Genomic DNA, 23,573 nt, shown 5'->3' with positions numbered 1-23,573 from the left:
TTTATTATACTTAAATATTTATACATAATGGTAAATATATACTATTTATATTTAATATATTATGTTATATTTTATAAACTATATATAATATATATGCTATATGCTTGTATTTTTGTATAGGTAAGCCATACAAGTTTATATTTATATAAATTATTATTTTTTTCGTATAAACAAAAAAAGTAGCTAACTTATAAATTTAATATTTTCTAGATACCTACCTAACATAAAGATCCAAAAGTATTGTGCAAATAACGAATATTACGAAACTTAAGAAACCCAGGGAAATTGTAACTACTACTATTAGTTAAATTAAGAACTTCGACTTTCGAGATATACATTCAGTGCTAGAGGTGGGAAGTTTGGATTACTCTCATGATTCGGTTCATTCGAATCAGTTCAGTAAATTGAACCGGATAAAGACTGGTTCGTCAAATCGGATCATATTACATGACGAAATTATGTAATAACGAAAGTACGACTACTACGAGAAACAAGACGTGTGACTCGTGACTTGTGAGTCCGATGACGGCCGGGTCCGGTTCACGGATGATCCGAAATCCGAATTGAAAAACGAACGGTTTCAGTGAATTCAACTTACAAAAAAAAGAATCGGACGAACGTTGACCCGTTCGTTCGCGAACGACACACCTCTAATTCAGTCAATCCGTGTATCGTTCAGTGAACGATGAACGAACGAACTACTATACCTAACTGAACGAAACTTCAAGTTCCCAATTTCCCATTCCCAATTAAACAGAACTACGAGATATACATTACATAAGCCATGTATCGTTCAGTGAACTAGTTCAATTAAGTGAACGATGAACGAACGAACTAGTTCACTCAACTGAACGAAACTTCCCATCCCTAATACGAACTAAAGCTGATTATTAGTTATTCGACCAAATACTGACGACGTTCTATATCCAATAATAAATTGAATCGAAAATTAAAGATTGACAATGTGTATGGAAAAACCCAATAAACCTACTTAAATGTCAAGAAAATAATTTGTCTTTTGATTTTATTTTGAATAGGCTAAATTTGTGTAATATATCGAACAAATATGCATTAAAAACCAACAAAATCACCCAATAATAATAAAAATGCTCTAAAAATGAAAAAACGTCGAAATATGCAAAAAAAATGCAAAATAAAATTTGTAGTTTTGAAAACCTCATTACATGAAACGAATTATGTTCTTAGATAGCATTCTGTATGATCAACCAAAAAAATATGCACTTTGCATTAAAATCCGGGCCCTAGTTATATGTACTCATATGACATGATTCGGTATTGGATATATTATTATTTTCATTTTTTAATGAAAAATTCAAATTTGTTACCATTTAACATCTAGTTTTTGTTATCAAACAGTCATAATAAAGGATGTGTAGTTCATGAGCGAGTTTTTTTGATTCCTACCAAATGATAGTTACTACATAAAATAATGCGTATACCCATTATTTTAGCAATACATCACTGGGCATAATCGAAATATTAGTATTTTTGTAATCGAGAGATGTCTCGAAATATTAATAATCGAGGTACGTAATTAGTGATAGGCATAATCGAATGATTTCAAAAAATCGAAATATTAGTAATCGAGACATTTTTATAATCACGAGATGTCTCGAAATAATACCTCTTCCTAAATAGCCGTTTAAATAAATCCTATTGCTTTATTCAAATTTTTTTTTTTTGTAAACTATTCATTTTGACAATCACTTTTTGCAGCACCAAAACGACTACTAATGTACTAAAACAGTTTTAAACCCTAGTTGTGTCTGAACACTTTGCAGTTACTAAAACCGTCTAGTAGTTAGTAAATCACTTACCACTCAACTCAATCATTGGCATAGTCTGAACTAGCCTTAAGTATAAAATATTTTAATAAATAAAAAAATATGACAGTTAGAAAATTTTATTATATTAAGAAAGAAATTGATTTGAAAAAAAAATGAGTTAACAATTTATACAATCTACACCAGAGGTTCCCAAACTGTGGGTCGCGATTATATTTTTAGTGGATTGCGTTATATTTTTCATTTGTTTCTATTACTTATGGTTGATGTATAATTATTTAGTTAGTTTTATTATTAACTGTTATCTGCGATTGTGACAATTACAAATTTACTGCAACCAATAGACATAATAATATTTCTTTATATACTTATGCTCGACTGTGTCAACACAACGCAATCGGATTAATGATTATTGAAAATATAGCAATATATTTGAAACAAATTAGTATCTGTATGACGTTCAAATAAATTAATTATTTTCAGTAACAAACGGTACATTGAATACGATACATGCTGAAGTTTACAACGATATAGTTTAAATCTTACTATTTTTAAAATAACCAAGAAATTCGTTTTTTTTTTGTGCTTTTGTACAATTACTATGGACAAATGGTTAAATAAAAAGTCAATGACTCAAAGTTCTACGAAAACTGAAGAAACAGAGATAATATCTGAGTCAGCGGTTAAAAGAAAATTAATTGATGATGAGCTTACAAGTTCTTTTCAATCAATATAAAAAAGTGAATATCAATGCAGTTATGAAAAATAGGAAAAAATTTATATACTTACTATTAAATTTATATACTTACTAATTAAATTACATAGTATAAACTTTTTTTTATAAATATAAAACTTTTCTTCAAAAATTAAAATAATTTCTAAAATGGGTTGTAGATAAGAAGTACAAGTTTGGGAACTTTTGATCTATTCCATTTTGTTTACATTATTATAATTGAATAAAAGTAAAAAAAATTAAACACTACCACATTTTATTCAAAAAGAAAATAATTATAACAGATATACAAGTTTTTAATGGTATAAATCATTTTTATTAAGTATGTACAATGTGTATAACCTAAAATGTATACTTATAAAAAAATTGGAAATCTTAATTCATATTTACTTAGTATTATTTTTTAAATTAAATTATGTCTTTATTTTTGAATCCACAAATTAATAGAAAAAATGTTGGAAGATAAATCAGTCAAAATGTAACATATTTATAAGAAACTTTATGGTTGATAATTTACAAATAATGTATTATGCATTTTGGTTAAACATTAAATTTAAAAATCAATACATCTGAGTAAAAAAATAATAAGGGTACAAATAAACAAATATTTTAAATACATTTTAATTGAAATCTATCAATAGTTATAAATAAAATGGAGAAATAAAAAAAAAATTAGTTTTCATGATAATCATCAATTTTGAACGGTTGTGCATATCCAAATAAATATTTCAAACAGTAATAAATTATACGAATAGCATAGAAGAGACCAATCCAAAACCTGCAGTTATTAAAGAACAGAATCAATGTCAACAAAAATAAAATCCAAGTGACGTTGAAGTATGACGCAATCCAGCGAAAACTTATTGTAGGTGGAAGAATCTTGGGTGTTCTTACACGTCTTCCAGAACCATCATTTCTAGGTTCATAGGAAAATATTTTCATTGGTTCTCTTAATAATGCTTGGCGAATAACTCCAGCGAGAAGATTATTTTTTGAAGATAACTGTTGTATGTGTGAATTCAGCTGAATAACAATAAATAAAAAAATTAAATAATAACTAAAAAGGTGTGTATAAATAAGTGTATGTTCTTACATAACATTCAACAGTATTCCTTAAGAATTTACTTAACTCTACGAGGAAATAATTTTCATAAGATAAAGCTTCAAGATAATCTGGATCAATCTCCCATTCTTTTGCTACATTTGATGATCTAAGAGATGAATTCAATGTATTCTAAAAAAGGAATGTTCAAATTAACAAAATTACAAATAAAATAAATAATGTTATAATAACTACTATAAAAAATTGTAAAATATCTTATTTGAAAAAAAATATCCAGACTTGATATTTTTTTATATTGATTCAATGTAGCGTATTATTTATATAATTATATTATACTTTATAAATTGACTTGTAAAAAGTTTTTATTTTTAAGCTTATACTCAGTATTAGTTTGTATCAAATAGTATCACATAATAATGAAGTTAAAGTTAGGATTCTATAAATTTGATTTGAATAAAAAAAACCACAAAAGAAAATGTTATGCTAGGATTTTTAAATAAATTACATTATCTAACAACAGAATAATTTAATTTGGACAATAAATTAATATTATAATGGAATAAATTATTTATTTTTTTATAGTTAGAATATAAAATGAGTTGAACTAAAGAAATTCAAAAATTAAAATTAATTTGAATTGATACCAACTTTAATAAGATTTATATTTACTATTCATATACTAATAATTTATCAAATTGTAATGATAGAAAAATAAAAACTTAAAATACATTTTTGGTGCCAGTTTAATCTACCAATACATAGTTTTTTATAATAAAGTATTGTAAGTAGAACATATGATATATGTTGTAAGTTCTATTATAAATCAAACTGATATAAAAATCCTTCTTTCAAAAGAAACAAAAACATACAATAATGTGGTTATTACTACCTTAATAAGATGAAGATATCTGAAATAAATATGGAAATCAAAAACATGGTATATATTAACAGTTAGTACTGAGTGTTCGGTTTTATTTGTATTATCAATTATAGATAAAGAGATAGATATCAGTACAATGATTCATAACAAGCAAACTTAATATACTCTAAAGCAGCGGTTCCCAACCTGTGGTACGAGAAATTTTTTATATTTATTATTATTACCATTCGATATTATCTGTTTTATTTGATATTAGTTAATTTAATAAATGTCTATGACAAAGGAACAAAATGAACATAGAAGACAACTCAAGACCTGCAGTTACCAACATGGAGCCCAATATTAACATCATAATTTATTCAATACAACATACACTATCTCATTAAATTATTCATTTATATTCATTATAATTAATTATAACTGTAAATATTATACGTTATGATGCTATTTGTGCATTAAATGCTTTTTTATTTATATAGTTTAAATTCTTCTTTTCCCTCACCTTTCTTGCCTTTCGAATATAGTCTAATTAATTACTTAAAATTAGTTATAAATAAGTTTCATACATATAAAACAGTATCATTTTATTTGTAAATAATTATCAAACATTTACTTAAGAAAAAAAAAAAAAAGGTCAAGTGATATATAAACATTTTTCAAAATATGCAAGTGGTTACACAGATATGAAAAAGTTGGGAACTGCTGCTCTAAAGATCATGGATTTATTCACCAATTTGTGAATCATAGTAAAAATATTAGTCTAAATATTTTATTTTACAAATAAAATACACATAATAAACATTATTCTTAAAACTGTAATATTCTTATCTATTAATACATTTAAACTTACACTTTTAAAAGTCTTAACCATGTTAGAACGATTGAACAACGAATGGCTATTATTGAAGATGCTTGAATTACTAATCCCACTAATACCAGAAACAGACCATGCGGATAAATTGCCCATCATTGGATCAGAGGTTACATTAGTATTCTTAAAAATTTTAAAATATTAAAATAATTATATTTTATAATTTATTATATATAATTATATTTATTAAAATTATAATTTTTAGATAACTCTAAGATAATTATATATATATGAGTATATTAACTTACAATAATTTGCTCCATCAATGTTAATGAAGAGTTAAGGTGTTTTTGAATATCTTCCCATTCAGAAAGAGTATAGTCTGAAATATTATTCTTTTTAGGTGACAGTATGAGTTCTAACATGGATGAATTATTCCTGTTTTTTTTGTCTTCTTGAAAACGGTTCAGTTCCGTAGTAACATGATCCAAAGATTTATGTAATTTTAAACAAAATAATTTGTACTAAAATACAAATAAAATAAAACAGTACATATTACTAATAAAACTAACAGGGAAAATAGAATAATTCTATTAATTATTAATATCAGATATTCAGGTGGAATCACAGATATATATACTAACAAAATAGCCAATGAAAACAAAATAGTGTGTGAGTATCCTTCATATGCTGACATGGTAATGTTTACAATTAATACCTGATAAGCAAGCAAGGAGGGGCAAGGGAAGCTTGGTTAAGGGGTCAATCTTTACCCCAAAAATATATTTTTTTCAACGTGTTCAAAACAATTTAAAAAAAAAAAAATTTTACTTATAACTAGGGTTCAGGACTTCTTGCACTTAAAATTATCGAAATATGCAGTCAAAATCATCAAAATATGCTTTAAAATATGCATCTAATTTTTTATTTTGTTTTTAAAAAACGTATAAGATATATTATAAATATAAAAATATAAAAAGTAGGTAGGTACTTAATAAAAAAAAAATTTTACACAGGTTACTCATCTCCATCTATATCGTCTTCAAGTTCATCTGTAACATGTTTCATGATAATATGAAGATAAGCCTGTAGGAGTATAAGATTCATTAGGTTTTACCACAACTACAAAATTGTCGATAAAAAGGTTGATTATTAAGTGATAAAGAGACTATCATCGCAAACAGACGTTTGTGTTAGATATGACAGACTACGACCATACAATTATGATTTTTCCCAACAATTTTACGTTTATAAAAATATAAAAATGTGAAATATGCCCAAATATGCTAAAAGTTGCTCAAATATGTGCTTTTCTTAAAATATGACGAAATATGCAAAAGTACGCAAATTCAAACTTAGTATTTAATTTTGTTATTTCATAAAACAAGTGTATAGCTCACTTAGAATAGACTACGACCACTACAAAAAAACATGCAAATGCAAGAAGTCCCGAACCCTACTTATAACTCTAGTTACCTATAAAGTGTGTTCTTTATTTATATAATATTGTGTATAATACCTAAATTATTACATTAATTTATTTGTCTTATGTATTTTTTTTTTTTTTGTATAATATAAACTTATACAATAAATAATAACATACAGTCTTTAATATGTAGTGATATAATTATTTTTAAGTTGAAAGGAGACCCACTGAGTATATAGTATCCCAGGATCCAATTGATCGATAATCCGGGCTTGCTGATAAGGAACAATAATAACTTTGATAAATTAAATAATTTTACTATAGCATCAACTATCAAGTAGTGTATGTACTAATGTTATTTTTTTTTACGTAATTAGGTGGATGGAATAGAAATTAAATTTTAAATAAATAAAGAACATTTTTATTTTATTTTAACATTTTATACACCTGTATAGTAATTGATTTCCAATTATAGCATAGTGATTCAAAAAATTTATATATTTTTCAGACTTACCACAATGAAATAATTTTTATTATCGATATTAAAATAAGTTACTTATAGATAAATTTACAATAGCTATAGTTATTAAATATTAGAATATTTAGAAAATAAACAAAACTATTTTAATAACAGTTATATTTACTTCTTGTGTACGTTCCTCAGAAAACATAAGTTCATACTTAAATAATGGGCCTTCTGCCTCTATAAAACATTCAGACATTAGTAAATTCCATTTTTTGTGCGATTGGTGGTTACTTATATACATATGTTCTATATCAAGAATTATTTTTATTAGATACGGATGGGTAAACACCTAAAACAGAATATTATATATATACTAAACATATAAGCAACGTTATGTATCAATTATACTGCAGTTTAATAATTTACTTTAAGCAATCGAAAAACCATTACGGAATATCTTGGTGAACAAATGTCAATGCAAGTGAATCGTTTAATAGCAAAATAAAAAAGCTTAGTATAACATAGCAGATTTCTAGTAATAAATACTCTCCATTTATCGTTCATCTCATTTTCTGTGATGGAATATTGTCTAGATAAAAAAAAAAAAAAAGGATTTGGGAGCATATCTATAAATATGTATAAAATTAAAAGTTAATACTGATTAGACAAATTATCATATCGCCAAGGTTGAATAAAACAAAGCCAATTTTCAAGTAATAAGCGAAATGAAAAATCTTGAGGCCAACAATCCATATAATATGATAAATACTGATATATTTTTATACTATGTCGAGCCAATAATATTCTAAAAACATATTTAATGAAACATCATAAAATATAAATAATAATTAAAAAGATAATCTTACGATTTCAAGTTGTCCTGAGGTTGATGTTTAGCTAAATTTGAATATATATGCAAGTGTTTTATAAAACATCTTATTAGTTTAGTTAAATTGATAGATGGTACCTAAAATACAGAAACAAAATTGTAAAAAAAATGTTCATATTAAAATGGTTAGGTATTTGTAACTATTCTTCTTTATTTATAGTAAAATAGAAACAATTAAAACTGAAATAAATTTTTCATATTAAATTAGCAAACATTTATAGTTAATATATATTAACTATTAATTATGTTGTAAGCATTGATTGTAGATAGTTAAAACCCATATCTTTAATAACTTTTATAAATGTTAATTTATTATAAAAATAACTTATTTAATTATTTTTAAATTATAATAACATTTATACAATGCAATATTAAAAAAAAAAAAAAAAAAAAATGAAGAAAATAGTATCTAATACTGTATTATTGTTTAGATTATTAAAATAAATGTTTCTGACATACATAATACAATATTAAATTCTAAATAGATAATATATTTTAACTAAAAAGCAAAATATTGAGTAAAATACAAATACTTACAGAAGATATATTACAACTTAACCAGATATCAGCAAAATAAAATGAAACAAGCTCACTACGCCATGTTGCTTCTGACGTTAACACCCAAGATGAACTTACAGCCTTATCATTTGATAAATCATTATAAGCTACATCTTTTTTTATAAAGTTTAGAAGTTTGCTATAATAAAATACATTTTATTATTAAAAATACAATTATTTTGGATTGAATAACTTTTATGATAATTTAAGTTAATTATATCAACATTTAAAAAAAAAAAAAAAAAGTTACCAAAGAAAAAAACATTATTATACAATATCACAATAAGTATATTTTTACATACCTTGTTCTTGTATATTGTTTTTGATTCGGAACTGATGAAAGAACATTGAATGTTAGTTGAGGTTGAATCATTGATGCAAAATTTTGTAAAGGCAAAAAATAACCAAAATAATCTAAGCATAATGATTTGTATACTGATGTTTCATGTAAATCAACATGATAATTTGAAAAGTCGTCCACAGCTAACTTTAGTCCATATAATGCAAAATTAAACATGTAATATTCAAATGAATCTAATATTGTAAGGTTAAAGAACAATTTAACAATATAAATAGTATTGCTATTTATAATAAACAAATAATTTTATAGTTAATAATCCAACACAAAAATTTCCATATAACATAAATCTCCTAAAAACAAATGTTTTATGGTTGTGGGTTTGTAGCATAATACAATGACAACAAGCATAATATAAATTGATAATATATCAAATATATTTATACTTTTCTTATTTTCTTTTTTTTAAAGGATACTCAAGCTTAAACCAATTGGCAAATTGGAATCCAAATTAAACAAAAGTCGTGAACCATAATAAGATTGTCCATATGATCTCTCCAATTTTTGTTGAAGCTCAATCTAAAATTCATTTTTCCAAATATATCATTATTATTAATTCTTATTAATTTAATAAATGAGATAACTTACTGGTAGGTCAGAAAAATAAATAGTGAATTTGATCAAACTGTTGGAAAGTAATTTGTAGCATAATTTAAAAATATTTCCACTGCTACATAAAAAGTTAAATACAATATTTTGCTCTCTAGAAATGTACTTTTGGTCATCAAATTTCTGTATTAATAGAAACATAAATAAAATCTTTATTATGAATCATTAACTTTATTAATTTAATAAGAAACATTTATATTATTTAAACTTGAAAAATTAATTTTTTCATTTAATGATAAGTCTTATAAAATAAACTTAATATTATACCTATTAAATTATTAATATTCATATAATGAGATTATACCCATTATATATAAATTGCATTAACAAACAAGTGTTTCTATTTAAAGTAGCATTAGTTGTTAAAGTAATAAAATTTTCAAATTTGAACAATGCTCGTCATATTAAATAATGTAACATAAAATATATGTGTGTATGCGATAAAACTTAGATAAATATTAATAATTGTTGTAAACATATTTTACTTTCTTTTAACGTAATAATGCATGGCTTTTCATAGACCAAAATGTTTAAAATTTTGTAACAATACTTATAAAACTTACAGTTGATTAATAAAAAAATAAAGTATTCACTTTATGTAACCTATATTTTATTTTGTAAAAAAGACTGATACACAATTGTTGTGTTAACGCGTTGAAGGAATAATTTTCAGAAAATTTTATGAAACCATGTTGTGCAAATATCTGACAGAAAGACAAAATGGAATAGTACTTAGTACCAAAATGAAACTATTTCATACATAGGTAAATACTATGTACCTACAAACATTTTACACGAGTCATAGAAATGATACGTATTTAAGGACTGTTAATGCATTCGTATCTTATATCCATGGAGTATTTATTTATCAACTGAACCGAACAAACGAGTACCCAACAATATTAATCGATAACGTTTTAAATTACAAGCATGGTTTACACGCTCAAGTCCAATGAAAAAAATCGTACCTTCAATCTGAGCTTGTCCAATTCCCATCCTTGACAGTTACCGCGCCCAAAAATCTCCGTTACGATTTCATAGAACAAGGCGTACAGGTCGTTTTCATTTTCTTCTTCGATGTAGGTTGACATTAGTCTGATGCGTTCTGTCAACGAATGGGAAGAGGACCACCTGCTGTTGCCGGAGGACACCATCCGCAGAGAAGTTGGCGCGACCGCGACATGATAGCCGTCGAAGGAACCGTCGACCGTGTGCGCGCTCGAAACCGGAGGGTAGGAAAACATTGGTGCTACTACAGATCGCTTGCAGAGGACGTGCGGCGATTTCGCGGATGGCCTATGAACGCGGACGATTGCCGAGAGCCGGACGCGAGAAGTTGGACACGGGACGCGGGCTTCGGGAATCGGACGGTTGCCGGCGATCGGTTCTACACACGGCGGCGTCGGCGGACGACGAGATCACGGCGGACGCATGCGAGCGGCGTCGGAAACCGTTACGGCAATTATCCTTATTACGTTATCAGTTTATGGATAAACGGTCACATTATCAATGGGACACTGACGGTATCGCGTTCCGAGGCGGGCACGATTTGTTATCAGCTATCTGGTTGTGTTGCTATTTCATTCGTATTATAAACCGTATCTTATCCTTTCGGAACTCAATAAAACACGTTATATAAGCCCAACGCATTACGTGAATTATATTTTTGTGTTTCTGTATTTATTTATACGTTGGAACAAATCTACTTTAGGTACCGGGCACCCTTTTTTTTTCAAAATACGTGGTATTATGCTGAATTCAAAACTGAAAAAATTCCCGCAAACATACCATTCAAATGTTATGAAATTTCAAAGTTGCAGTGATTAAAAATGTTTCGGCACTTGTCGCTACGCTCTTCGGCGCCGACACTCCGCTCCACAAACCCAAAATATCCCCCGATTTGTTGTGTAAAACCCCCTCAGGTGCAGTGGCGCTGAACACGTACTTTTTTGGGGCAGTTCGCCTCTTCATTTAACCATGGTGGGGGTGTCTGGTGTTTGGGGGGGGGGTCGGATGGTTAAATTTACACTCTAGTTAGTAAATCTTATGAATATACAAATTAAATAACAGTCGATCTGTAGATGGTAAGATACTATGATGCGATAGAGCAATTCGCCATCAATGCATGTTTTTATACCGTATCAAGTATAAAGACGTACATTGACATTTATATCTTTCGCACACATGATGAAACTAAATGCCTTTCGGTTCTCAGTTGTTAAAAGTAATTATACAGCATACAAACACATCTTTTGAATCTTTTAAGATAGTTACTTAAATTACCAATAGCCCCGTGAAACATTTTTGAAACATCTTTTTTTAAATTACAGTTGTTTAAAAAATGAAATAAACTGTTTTTGTATTACATTTTATTAATTTTAATAACGCATTTAATATTTAAATAATTAAATCTATATTTATATACGCTTCAAATTCATATTAAATGTTTTTTTCTAAAACCACTATGAAGTAGGTTAAGCAATAAGTAAGGTAAATAGATAATAAGTTTGTGTAAACGAACTTTTTCTACTTTAATTTTTAAAAAATAAATATGGGAATAAACTGAATTTGTGAAAGTGATTTAAGGCTAAAATTTTCAATTTTAATCTAGATATTGATTCTCTCGTGGGGACAATCAAAAATCACATTAAATTGTATAACTCTAAAATAATCTGGTTCAATGAAGTTTTTTTTTTTTTGTTGAAATAAACAATTGTTTTTAATAAATAAATTGTAATAACTGAAGTATATGCATATTATATATATTAGAGATGTAAAATTTAAGTAAATTTTTTTTTTTGGTAATTTACAGAGAAAAATTTACGTAAATTCTGTAAATTTGGTAAATTTTGATAATTTTTGTATGTCGTCATAGGAACACACTTAGGAACTCCTCACTTCCACTTTTCCATGAACTTATAATTATTGTAATGCTTATTTTTATTATTTACTGGATAGTGTGGTGTTCATGGTATTATAAATTTAATATATGATTTTATATAAGTCCCTAGTAGTGTTATTACTTATTATTGACTTCTTTTCATGTATTTTCAATTACTTTATATTATGAATAAAAATATTATAAATGTACCTACCAATAAAATAAATTGTAAATTAATCAAATCAGATTCATTAGGTAACTATAACATCAACAACAAAGAAACAATTTAAATTCTAGTTTTTTAGTTTTATATTTAATTTGTCTTTTCCTCAAGTTATAATTAGTTAAAATTATAATTTAATAATAAAAATAAAAAGTAATAAAAATAAAATAAATACATTTTACCAATCTGGTTATTGTGTGATAAATGGTGAAATACACTGAGTAACAAAATTATAAAAAGATCTTATTAATAATAAATAATTAATAAGTATAAAATCAAAATTAAAAATATTAATATTATTCTTCCTAGTCTGATCTAGAGGATAGAGTGGAATCTGAATCATCAAATAAATCTTTTGAATTCCAATCTTCTTCTGAAGATTCTGAGAAAGAACTAGAAGTTAAGTTTCACATATTTTTAGATTTTGGTGTACTTGTTGCCATGAATGTTGATGTTCTAGGTGTAGATGGTCCAGGTGTAGATTAATAGTCGATTTCATTAGTGTCATGACATATTGTATTTACCTGTCTCTCTTTGTAAGGTTTATTTTTAGGAATACTTGATTTTTTAAAATTATTTCTATTTTGATGAATATAAAGTAATTTTGCTGCACGTTCATTTGTTAATCTATTTCTTTTTTTCTGTGTATATTAATAAGAATGTACTGAAAGACCTTTCTGTAGCAGCAGAAGATGGAGGCAGAGATAAAATTGCTACTGCAATTTTGTTTAAATAAGAACTACCACATATCCCCTTCCACCAAGTGAAAGGATTTAAATTTTTTATTTCAGTAGACCAAATAAAATTATTACTCCAAAAGCCTTCATTGGAACGGTATTGAGCTAGTTCAATCATTATTTGTTGAGTTTCTTCAGGCATTATTGCTGTGGCTGCATTGAAAATGTACTCAACACCTGCTATGTCATTTATTTGTGATAAATGTTGTCCTTTATATCTTGGATCAAGTATGGAACTAGCGTAATGCATAGCATGAAGAGCCATACATTTTCTATGTTCAAATGATTCAAGTATGGATGTTTTTTCTTCATCCGAAAGAAAATTTATGTTAGGAAGCTTTAATGTTAAGAGAGAACTTATGTCATTTACTGCATAAAATACATCACTAACATATGGATCATCTGATTCTAACTTTTTTATCCATTCAGTTATAGGTTTCATTAGGTCCAATACTTTATCTATTTTATACCAAAATGAAAACTCAACAATGTGCATTTGTATATTTCCTAGTTTCTTAACTACATTGTTATCATCAGACCAAGCTAATTGCTGCAAAATCCCTTTATTTTGTATAAGACTTTCTAAGCAGTGAACAATTGAACCCCATCGAGTTTTAATAGGCATTTTTAAAGTAGTAAATACCTCTTTTTTTTACTTTTGAATTATAACAAATATAGATTTTAAAATATGAGTGTTATTAATTGTCTTTACTATGGTTTTTGCCATTTCTTCCAATGCACTCACATTTTTAAATTTGAATATATCGTGTACAAGTAAATTTAATGTATGGCATATACATGAAATATGCTATAGGCAAGTCTTTATAACATGGATCATTCTTTAAAATTGTCCATGCTTTTTTCATAGAAGCTGCGTTATCTGATACAACACCTAAGCAACGATCTTTTCTAATACTATCAATGACTATACTTAACTCATTGGCTACATACTCCGCTGTGTGTCTACTTGTAGTAGTACTTAAAGATTTGTAAACAACTGGTTCTGGGGTAGTAATAATAATATTCATAATAGGTTAATTTCTAAAATAAATAATAAAATATAATTAGATACACATTTTTATTTAAAATAGTATCAATCAATATACTTTATATTACTCCAGCCATCTATCTGTATTTCAAACACAAAAGCTTCATTAACTTTTTTATTTACATTAATTGACATCTGTATATATTCATCATCAAGAAGTTTATTAGATATAAGATGTCTTGATGGAGGAATAAAACTTGGCCTTAAATCTTTAAAAAATTGAATCCAATAATCATTTTCCACAATGGAAAATGGAGTTGCTGTTGAATATTTAGCTGTTGCCAAAAGTTTCCATAAATGTTCTTATTTAGTCAATAATAATTAATAAATATACTTTTAAAAAGTTATTTTGAATGTAAAAAAAAAACTGTTTTCTAAGTTATATACACTAAGTATTTATTTATTTTTCTTTTAATATAGTAAGTCTTACAAATTTCAGATGTCTAACTAACAATACAGTAAGTTGATATTTATTATCATTGTTTATAAATACTATAATATAAGGCGTGTTTTCGCGATTAAACAAATGTAACCTGGTTAATGAATTTTATAAACAAGTCGTTTTCACGGTTTTGGTTATAACTGTGGTAATAATTTTTGGTCAAGGGTTACTGATATTTTATAACCGATCAAATGTAATGGTTATGTTGTTTGGTTGTTGATATAGGAAAGTGATAATGGGATAGATATTAAATTGGCAGTTTTATATTTTATTTTTATAATATTAAAAATATATACTTAGACGTATTTGAAAATCTCGTGAAGAAGTTGTATAGTTATAAAAGTTATATTAGTTTAATAGTTATGTCGTCTGAAAGTGGAACGTTCGTCAATTTTATCTTGTCTGATGGCAAAATGATATACTCTGAAGATAATAATGTGCTGTGTAATGTGAAAATTCAAGGTAAATATAAAAATTGTAATGTTTAAATATACTTGGTATTATTAAAAAACTCTTATATATTTAAAATATTTAATTTATTTGTAAATTTTATAGACAAAGTATGTGAAATGTGGGTACCAGCATCGTCTTTGGTTGATATAAGTATGACCAATGAAGATTCTGCTCAAATTGAAGATTGTAAATTAAGTGATGACAAAACATCAGTTAATGGTAAATATATCACATAATTATTTACTTTTTATAACGTTATGATATAAATCGAGAATTTAATTAAATCACAGCCTATTACATTTTATTTATACCTATTTACATTTTATGTTTTGTAGAATCAATGATAACAGAAGAAGAAATATGGTCTTCACGTAAACCAAAACCATAAGATGTGAAAGCTACAGAAGATCTTTTAAATATAGTTAATCTTGAACATATTCAAAAGCAGCTACTGGATAAACGAACTCCGAAAAACAAACTATGGGAAAATATAGCTTTGAAACTTAAAGAAGATCATAGTTATGTAGTAGGTAAATCTTTAAAAGTTAGTGGAATGAAATGTCATCAAAAATGGAGGAATTTGGAAAAAGGATACATGGCTTTCATTCAAAATAGTAAAAAAACTGGAACAGGGAAGATCAAAAATCCACCATTCTTTGATTTACTTCATTCTATATTAGGTAATAAACATAAAGTGAAACCACCTATTTTACTAGACACTTTAGATTTGGATATGACAGAATTTGACAAAACTGAAGTTGTAAACCCAACAAATATCCAAAAGTGGAAAGATTTATCTGATGAAGATATAAATGAAGGTTCTTCACATTTTAAAAATATTAAAACTTCTTCAAAACCAAAAGACTTGAAAAAAGAACTAATTGATAAAATGAGATCGCAACATCAAGAAGATATGATTATGCAAAAGAAGCTTATTGACGTTTTTGAACAGTCAATCAATGAGCAAAAAGAGCAGCGTCTCATTTTAAATAACGCGTTGTCAGCTATTGTAGATAGTTTAAAAAAAAAGTGAAAAAAATATCTCCAAGAATTGACAAAAGATTAATTATATATTTTTAGATCTCTGAAAAGGAAGATAGATTAATTCAAAGAAGACTTATTAATTTTATTTTAATTTATTTGTTATTATTATTATTATGTTTATATTTTATATGCCAAGTTAATTTCATTAAATATTTATAAGATAGTTTTAAAAAAAAGTGAACAAATATCTACAAGAATTGACAAAAGATTACTTATATATTTTTAGATATCTGAAAAGGAAAATAGATTAATTCAAAGAAGACTTATTAATTTTATTTTAATTTATACATGATTATTATATTTATATTTATATGACAAGTTAATTTCATTAAATATTTATAATTTTGTACTAACAATAAGAAGTTATTAAAGTAATATAAGTAATAGAAGTATAAAACTTTTTTGAACATTAATTTAATTGACTACTTAAAATTGAATTTCTTTTTACATCCCCAGTTATAATTTCAGCTCTATTTTTTGTATGTTCTTGATTTTCATTCACTTTAAGAATATTTTCAATAATAACTTCAAGATTGTCATCATTTAAAATACAAAAATTATGAAGAACACAGCAAGCAAGTATAATTTTTGATGCTTTCTTCATATCTGTTGTGTTAATATATAACAGACGTCTCCACCTCCCTTTAAGTAAGCCAAATGCGTGTTCAATACAAACTCTTGCTTTGCTATGTTTATAATTAAATTGTTTTTTTCTGGCATTTAAATTTCCATAATCTTTAAAGGGGGCAATCAACCAGCTAAGATTAGGATACGCTGAATCGCCTAACAAATGATAATTATTACTGTAGAATAATGCATGTTGTCCTTCTTCATCGACCTTTTTATATAATTGACTATTAACAAACACTCTAGCATCATGAAGCCTACCAGGAAACCCTACATTTACATTTGTGAATAATTTATTGGATGAACAAATTCCTTGCATTATAATTGATTTATTCAATTTTCTATCTATGTAACTGTCTTGTTGATTTGCAGGTGGTTTTACAGTGAAATGACATCCATCAATAGCACCAATAACACCTACATTTTAAAAATACAACATTAATTAATATAAAATATAAAATTACATTTTGTAATTTTTACCTGGAAAGTTTGATTTTTCATTAAAAACTTTTGAAATTTCCACACAGTCTAATTTTTTAGGCCAAACGATTATTTTTGAAGAAAGTCTGCATAAAGTATTCACTACTAGGTCAACAATTTTTTTAACAGTAGATTTTGCAATGTTGAAAAATTCACCAGCAGTGAACATAGCTCCTTCTTTAGCCAAGTACCAAAGAGCTACCAGTAACTGAAAATTTTTATAAGTTTTAAAATGGTATTAAACTTTCCAATTGCCAATTAATACGATATATAGTTTACTTTTTTTTCAATTGTCATAGGTTGGTAACCTCCAGTATAACATACTTCCATTTGTGCATCTTGCTTAAACATTGATACCAGTTTTGTAAATGTATTTCTTGTCATTCGGAAATGCCTATGTAATTTTATACAACATATAATTAAAAAGTAAATCTTTAACTACTAAAATAGTATAGGAAATAAATTTGTATATCTCACTTACCCATGAAAATCTTGGTCAAGGTATGCATCTATCCATTTATCTACTGTAGTATTTATCCTGTAATGTCTTTGTCTTTTTAATAATGCTAAAATAAGTTTTCTTCTTCTTTTAACATTATTTTTTATTATATTATGCTGTATTATTAAATTGGAACAAATTTTTATATGTTCATTGTTTAATTCATTTAATTGACTAATTATAATAGGTAAAACTGCGATCTCCATAATAATAAATTCAATAAATAGAACACCATACACAGTAGAAACAAAAAATACACAAACTGTTAATCAAACAGTAGAATACTTATAAACAAAATTGCCTTATCTCCAATCACTGTGAGAGTAACCCTAAACACTTAGTTTTCGCGGTTTTTTAACCAATAAACAAAAATGTGTAAACACAACTGATAATGAATATAACCAGGTTAATCGCAAAAACACGTCTATAGTATTTATAGTCAATGCTATTATCTTCATAATATTATTGATTTCATTTAAATGTTTTAACAATATAATTAATAGTTATTAGGTATATTAACTAATACAATAATTTATAAAAATGGACAAAAATTATTATATATAAAGGTATAAAGATATACCTGTTTAATAATTATAATTTAATATTCATAGCTATAAGTATTGTTATAAAAGTATTGGACTTTACAAATTGTCATATTAATAAATACCTATGCAAAAATATTAAAAATTAAACTAATTTTTAATAGATAAGTTGGCTATAGTTGTATTTTTATGTATAATATGGTTAATTTATAAATTCTAGAATATTTATTTTTAATCCATTTTTATCTTCATGGTTTAAAATTTATAAAATTAAGTAAAGTAACAGATAATCAATTTATATTGATTATTAAATATTATGAATATTATTAATTATTATTATATTATTATTACTTTTTAATTTATATTAAAAAGTAATAATATTCTTACTTGTTTGTTTGAATTCATTCCATCCATAAATGATGTTATATTTCCTTGTTATTTTTTGTATATTTTGTATATTTCCTTATTAGAATTTTGGTTCTGGATATTTTTAATAGCACTTGTACTATTCAAGGAACTATCATTTGATGTTGCAAAAAATAAGTATTTAAAATAATAAAATACATCTATATACTTACATAATTTTTAAATGGTCTTAAATTGTATTTTTAGGTATGTGTAAAAATGTAATTACTATATATTTATTTTTAATTAATAGTTTAATAGGTAGTGTAGCTTAGTTTAGTAAAAGAGTAGTATTTTAAAAGATTAGGCCAATTTTTACTTACCAAACTGATTTGGTGTTGTCTTATTAATGGACGAAGGAACTTTCTTACAAGATTGAAAATGTAACACCATTCTTGTCACATTTTCTTTGTATGTTTGTTTACAAAATACACATTTATAACGCTTGTTTTCAACTTCTAAAAAATACTTCTTTTTAATTTCTTGCGGTTTCATTTTAATTTTTTTAATATTTAATGACACAAATTAAATAAAAAGTAAACTATTAAACAAATTAATGTAAAATCAATAAGTTTTAAATAATAAAAGTTGATAATAGTATCTACAGCCATGAATCAAGTGATACTGCCATAGTCCATAGGCAGCGATGTGCCGATGTCAATAAAATCAAATTTAGCACGGCTGTAAATAAATATTATGTCTACAACCGTATTATTAATAGCGATAATAATTGCTGGTATTATAATATGTTATGTAAATGTAATAATGTAGTACACTATCAATAGTTGTGAGCATGTTGAACGTTTGACGTTTTAAGTTATATTATATCAACTATTCCATTATATTAATATATTAAGAATATTCATATCGTTAAGACGTATAATTTAAGGTGTCACATGCTAATATTTTCGGTAAAATAATATTTACCTGTAAAAAAAATAATTGGTAAACTTACTGGTAATTTACCTTACCTGTAAATTTACGCAGTAAAAATTTACCGAGCTAACATCTCTAATATATATATATATATATAACTATTGGTGTAGGTACCCTCAAAGATTTTCTACGAAATGAGTGGTCTGCACTAATAAAAAGGTTTGGAACCGTTACTTTAGATAAAAGATTAACTTTCTTGCATTTAATAAATGTAGTACTTAACATACCTAAAAATTAATTTTTATGTTTCCAATTTGTTTAATCCTATTTTGAATAATTTTGGGAGACAAAATCAAAAAAGTAGGAAAGTCAACCTAAAGAAGAATTTAAAACAGTTTTCAAAATCCTTATCCCATTAATGGATTGATCGGTCCGTTAAAAATAGAAAACATCTTAATTCCTATACTACGCGTGTGATATAAAGAGAAAGAAAATCAAGGCTTGCAATCTCCTTAAGTGATTTTGTATACTTTTATAAAATAAATAATAGTCCCTAAATAAGTATTTCAGTCTTGACACTGTAAAAAAAATAAGAAAATTGTTTGGTAATAATATTTGTGTAGAAAAAACAAGTCTGTATAAAGAGAAATCCAATTTAATATTTGCATACTTTAAAAGCTTTTTTATACTTATTTTAATACCGTATTAATTAATTCTTATTTTTAAATAATTTTACATAATTTTAAACAAAATTGTTAGTGCATATTTAAGTACATATTTTATAGCATATTACAGCATTTTTAGAAGCATATTTTGAGGATTATATGTCCATATAAATCCGGTCTCTAGTTATAAGCATAACACACCGCGTTACACACTACGTGTCATATGACGCAGCATAGACATTGCATAATTTTTTTTTTCTTCTTGAAAACGGAAAAACTATAATACCCGATGATTTATATTAGTTGAAATTTACCAGGTTGGCGACTCGATAACTACGATGTTAAAAAAAAAGCGCACCGGCTCCCATAAGTGTTACTCGAACCCCGAAGAGAGTCCGGTCTACAATTACCCGAATCCTCGTTTGGTGACCGCCGGTATAAGTTGCGGGCCAGCCACGCTCGCCAGTGACGCTAAAAGACGTACAAAGACCGCGTGGTGGTGGGAGTATTTTTCGACGTGCGCGACAGCGAATGGGTTTATTACACTTTCCACGTCCGTTTGGAACCGGACCCGTTCGGTTTTCGGCAAATGACCGAATTCACTGCCGAAAATAGAACAGCCGTTCGGTGAACACCGCGTAAAACGCAGCGTCGCGCGCCGTTTTCAAACTTTTCACGGATAGCGCGCGGGCAACAGAACATCGTGTTCACGGTTGCAGTCATAAACAGACCCCCTCCCCCCACCCATAATGACAGCGGTTCCGATAAGCGTTGCGTTGCAGTCGTATGCAGTTCGTACGTTGCCAACACTTATCGGTGCGTCATACGGACGTCCCTGGAAACATCGGAAAACGGTGTTTCGCCCTTTTGTCGCACCGCCATCGGCTGTCGGCGCGGGGCCAGTTCGTTGTTCGTTCCACGCGTCCGTCCATCACCGCGGACGAACCGGGCGGCCATCGATCGTTTCGGTCACACGCGTGCACGTTACGGCACCATGAGTTGGATATCTGTCGGCGAAGGATGCGCGATATATTGAAGTTTTTTTACTTACCACCGCGACCCGGTGCGGTACTCGTCGTACGGATTTCGAACGAAATGTTTTCGCACAAAACGCGGCGGCGACGAGTTGACGTTTGCAACGTCCGAGCACCGATGTGTGAAAAAACCAACGGCCGAACAATCCGTGCCGGAATAGATTTTTTCGGCTCTCGACCAGGAATATTTTCCCGAACGGGTTCATTTCCATTTGAGATTTCGTGCCGTTGGTCGACTTTTTCACAGCTCGTGTAACGAAAATATTTCCGTTCAATTTTTCTCATTTGAGTTCGAACATTTTTTTGTCGCCTATCTATTTTATACTGTAAGTTTAACATAATCAGTAGTATTCATCTAGCAGTTAATTAATATAAATTAATTTATTTTCGTTTAACCGATAAGTTTATATGTCATTGCACCTTCGTTTCTTTGACTTTCTTTAATACTTCATTTTTTTAACGAATCGGCGAACGGTTAGGTTATAATCGGTTGTAATCGATGATATTTATAGTTATTTAACTATTTTTAACAATAAAATGTTTTCATTTATCGATAGTACAATTTTTAAATGCATTAATTTTTTAATTATTTAAGATTTCAACCGCTTTGGTTTTTTTATTTTTAAATGAATCAAATTTTTTTTAGTTTTATATTCGTAGACATATGACATTTTCGATCGAGTTTATACTTATTACTATACGAATATGTTATTTTGTAATTAAAGACATTTTAAATAAAAAACTAAATATCAATAATAAATACATTTAAATTAATAAAAATAAAATGTTTGCACTTTGATAAGTTAAAGAAATAAATAGTAGGTAAAACACGATTGCGTACGTTCGTTATCGGTAATACCTTTTTAAGCTACACAATTCCGTACGATTTTACCAGATTTTTAACTATACGATTGCGTACGAAGTTTTAAGCGTTGATGCTAATTTTCATACCGGTATTGGTATATACCATATGCCTATACGAGTGAACTTGAAAAAGTTAATAAATAATTTGTGTTTTATCGCTTTTATTACCCGTGTTTATTGTTAATGATATAAAGTATATCAGATACAATGAAATTCCGTTATTTCCGTTATATTATATGGTATTTTCCGAATTTCAGTCAAAGTAGTAGGTTATAGATGTCAAGGAATCCAAATTTAAGCATTTTCAAATAATTGATTAACAATAATTCTATTAAAATAAAAAGTGTCGATTTTATTTATTTATTAATTACTTTTCTTTTATTTAATTAGCCTCATTTAATTTATTATTTCATTATTACTATTTTATTGAATTATTGTAGAACTGTTAGCACATGTATTTATATGTATCTATATTTATTGAATATAATACAGAAAATTAGTAAATTTGACAGCGTTGCAAACAATTTCATATGCAATCGTGTTTCCAAAAAGGAAAAACGTACGTGTTCTACCCTAAAATGTCATTAAATTTCTATTATACTTTTAATTTGTCCTACTCGTGAAATATATGAATGAAATATACGGATTAAGTATTTTCAATTTGTATATTTTAATAATAATTTTTCAATAATTTTTGGAACTAAAAGTTAATTATTTTTCATCGTTTGTATTAGATATTTTTAACTTTACCAATGTATATTGTGTTAACTTTTAAGCAGATCCTATTAAAAATAAAAACCAATCTTCCACTTAATATTTTTTATTTCTACTAAATGGTTAGAAATTATGTAAATTTAACGTTATGAAATACTTAGCATTTATATAAAAATATAATAGATGTTTTTTTTAGAATATTAATTAAACCGAATTTAACTATTAAAATATAGAGTAACATTATTTAATAAATATGTTAATTATTTTAAATTTTATTTTTGGTTTTTTAATAATTTTCGTATCATTGATATAATTTTTTAAATAATTTGATAAGTTTTAATCTTGTAAATTGATAATGAATACTTATTAAAACTAATGATATATAATAGATTTTAATATTTTTGTCTTAGTTAACGGTTTATAACTTATATTTATACAAAA

At 26.7% G+C, this 23,573-nt stretch overlaps 2 protein-coding genes and 1 pseudogene across 2 annotated transcripts; 1 reads left to right on the top strand and 2 right to left on the bottom strand.

Annotated features, from left to right (window-relative positions):
* Positions 1-3,165: 3,165 nt before the first annotated feature.
* Positions 3,166-11,085, bottom strand: LOC112691236 (sphingomyelin phosphodiesterase 4). The gene is made up of 13 exons (XM_025565392.1): positions 10,567-11,085; positions 9,578-9,721; positions 9,406-9,508; positions 8,934-9,165; positions 8,611-8,770; positions 8,051-8,151; positions 7,843-7,989; positions 7,611-7,773; positions 7,363-7,533; positions 5,601-5,816; positions 5,332-5,475; positions 3,632-3,772; positions 3,166-3,561 (listed from the first exon to the last, which is right to left on the bottom strand). Exons 1-13 carry the CDS (start codon positions 10,840-10,842, stop codon positions 3,211-3,213), a joined length of 2,349 nt encoding a protein of 782 aa, XP_025421177.1. The 5' UTR covers positions 10,843-11,085; the 3' UTR covers positions 3,166-3,210.
* Positions 11,086-14,731: 3,646 nt separating this feature from the next.
* LOC112691232 lies at positions 14,732-16,415 on the top strand (annotated as a pseudogene).
* A 233-nt stretch (positions 16,416-16,648) lies between these two features.
* LOC112691231 (protein ALP1-like) lies at positions 16,649-18,166 on the bottom strand (the record flags this gene model as incomplete). Its single annotated transcript, XM_025565387.1, has 5 exons — positions 16,649-16,656; positions 16,853-17,470; positions 17,534-17,741; positions 17,813-17,927; positions 18,015-18,166. Coding segments are annotated over 5 exons (1,101 nt in total), but the record flags the coding sequence as incomplete, so codon positions are not given.
* Between the last annotated feature and the right edge of the window lie 5,407 nt (positions 18,167-23,573).

The sequence above is a fragment of the Sipha flava genome, unplaced genomic scaffold, assembly GCF_003268045.1.
Source record: "Sipha flava isolate LNK unplaced genomic scaffold, YSA_version1 577_pilon_pilon, whole genome shotgun sequence".
Classification (NCBI taxonomy): Eukaryota; Metazoa; Arthropoda; class Insecta; order Hemiptera; family Aphididae; genus Sipha; species Sipha flava.
The sequence above is the reverse complement of the archived record's forward strand: the minus strand, read 5'-3'. Positions and strand labels throughout refer to the sequence as shown.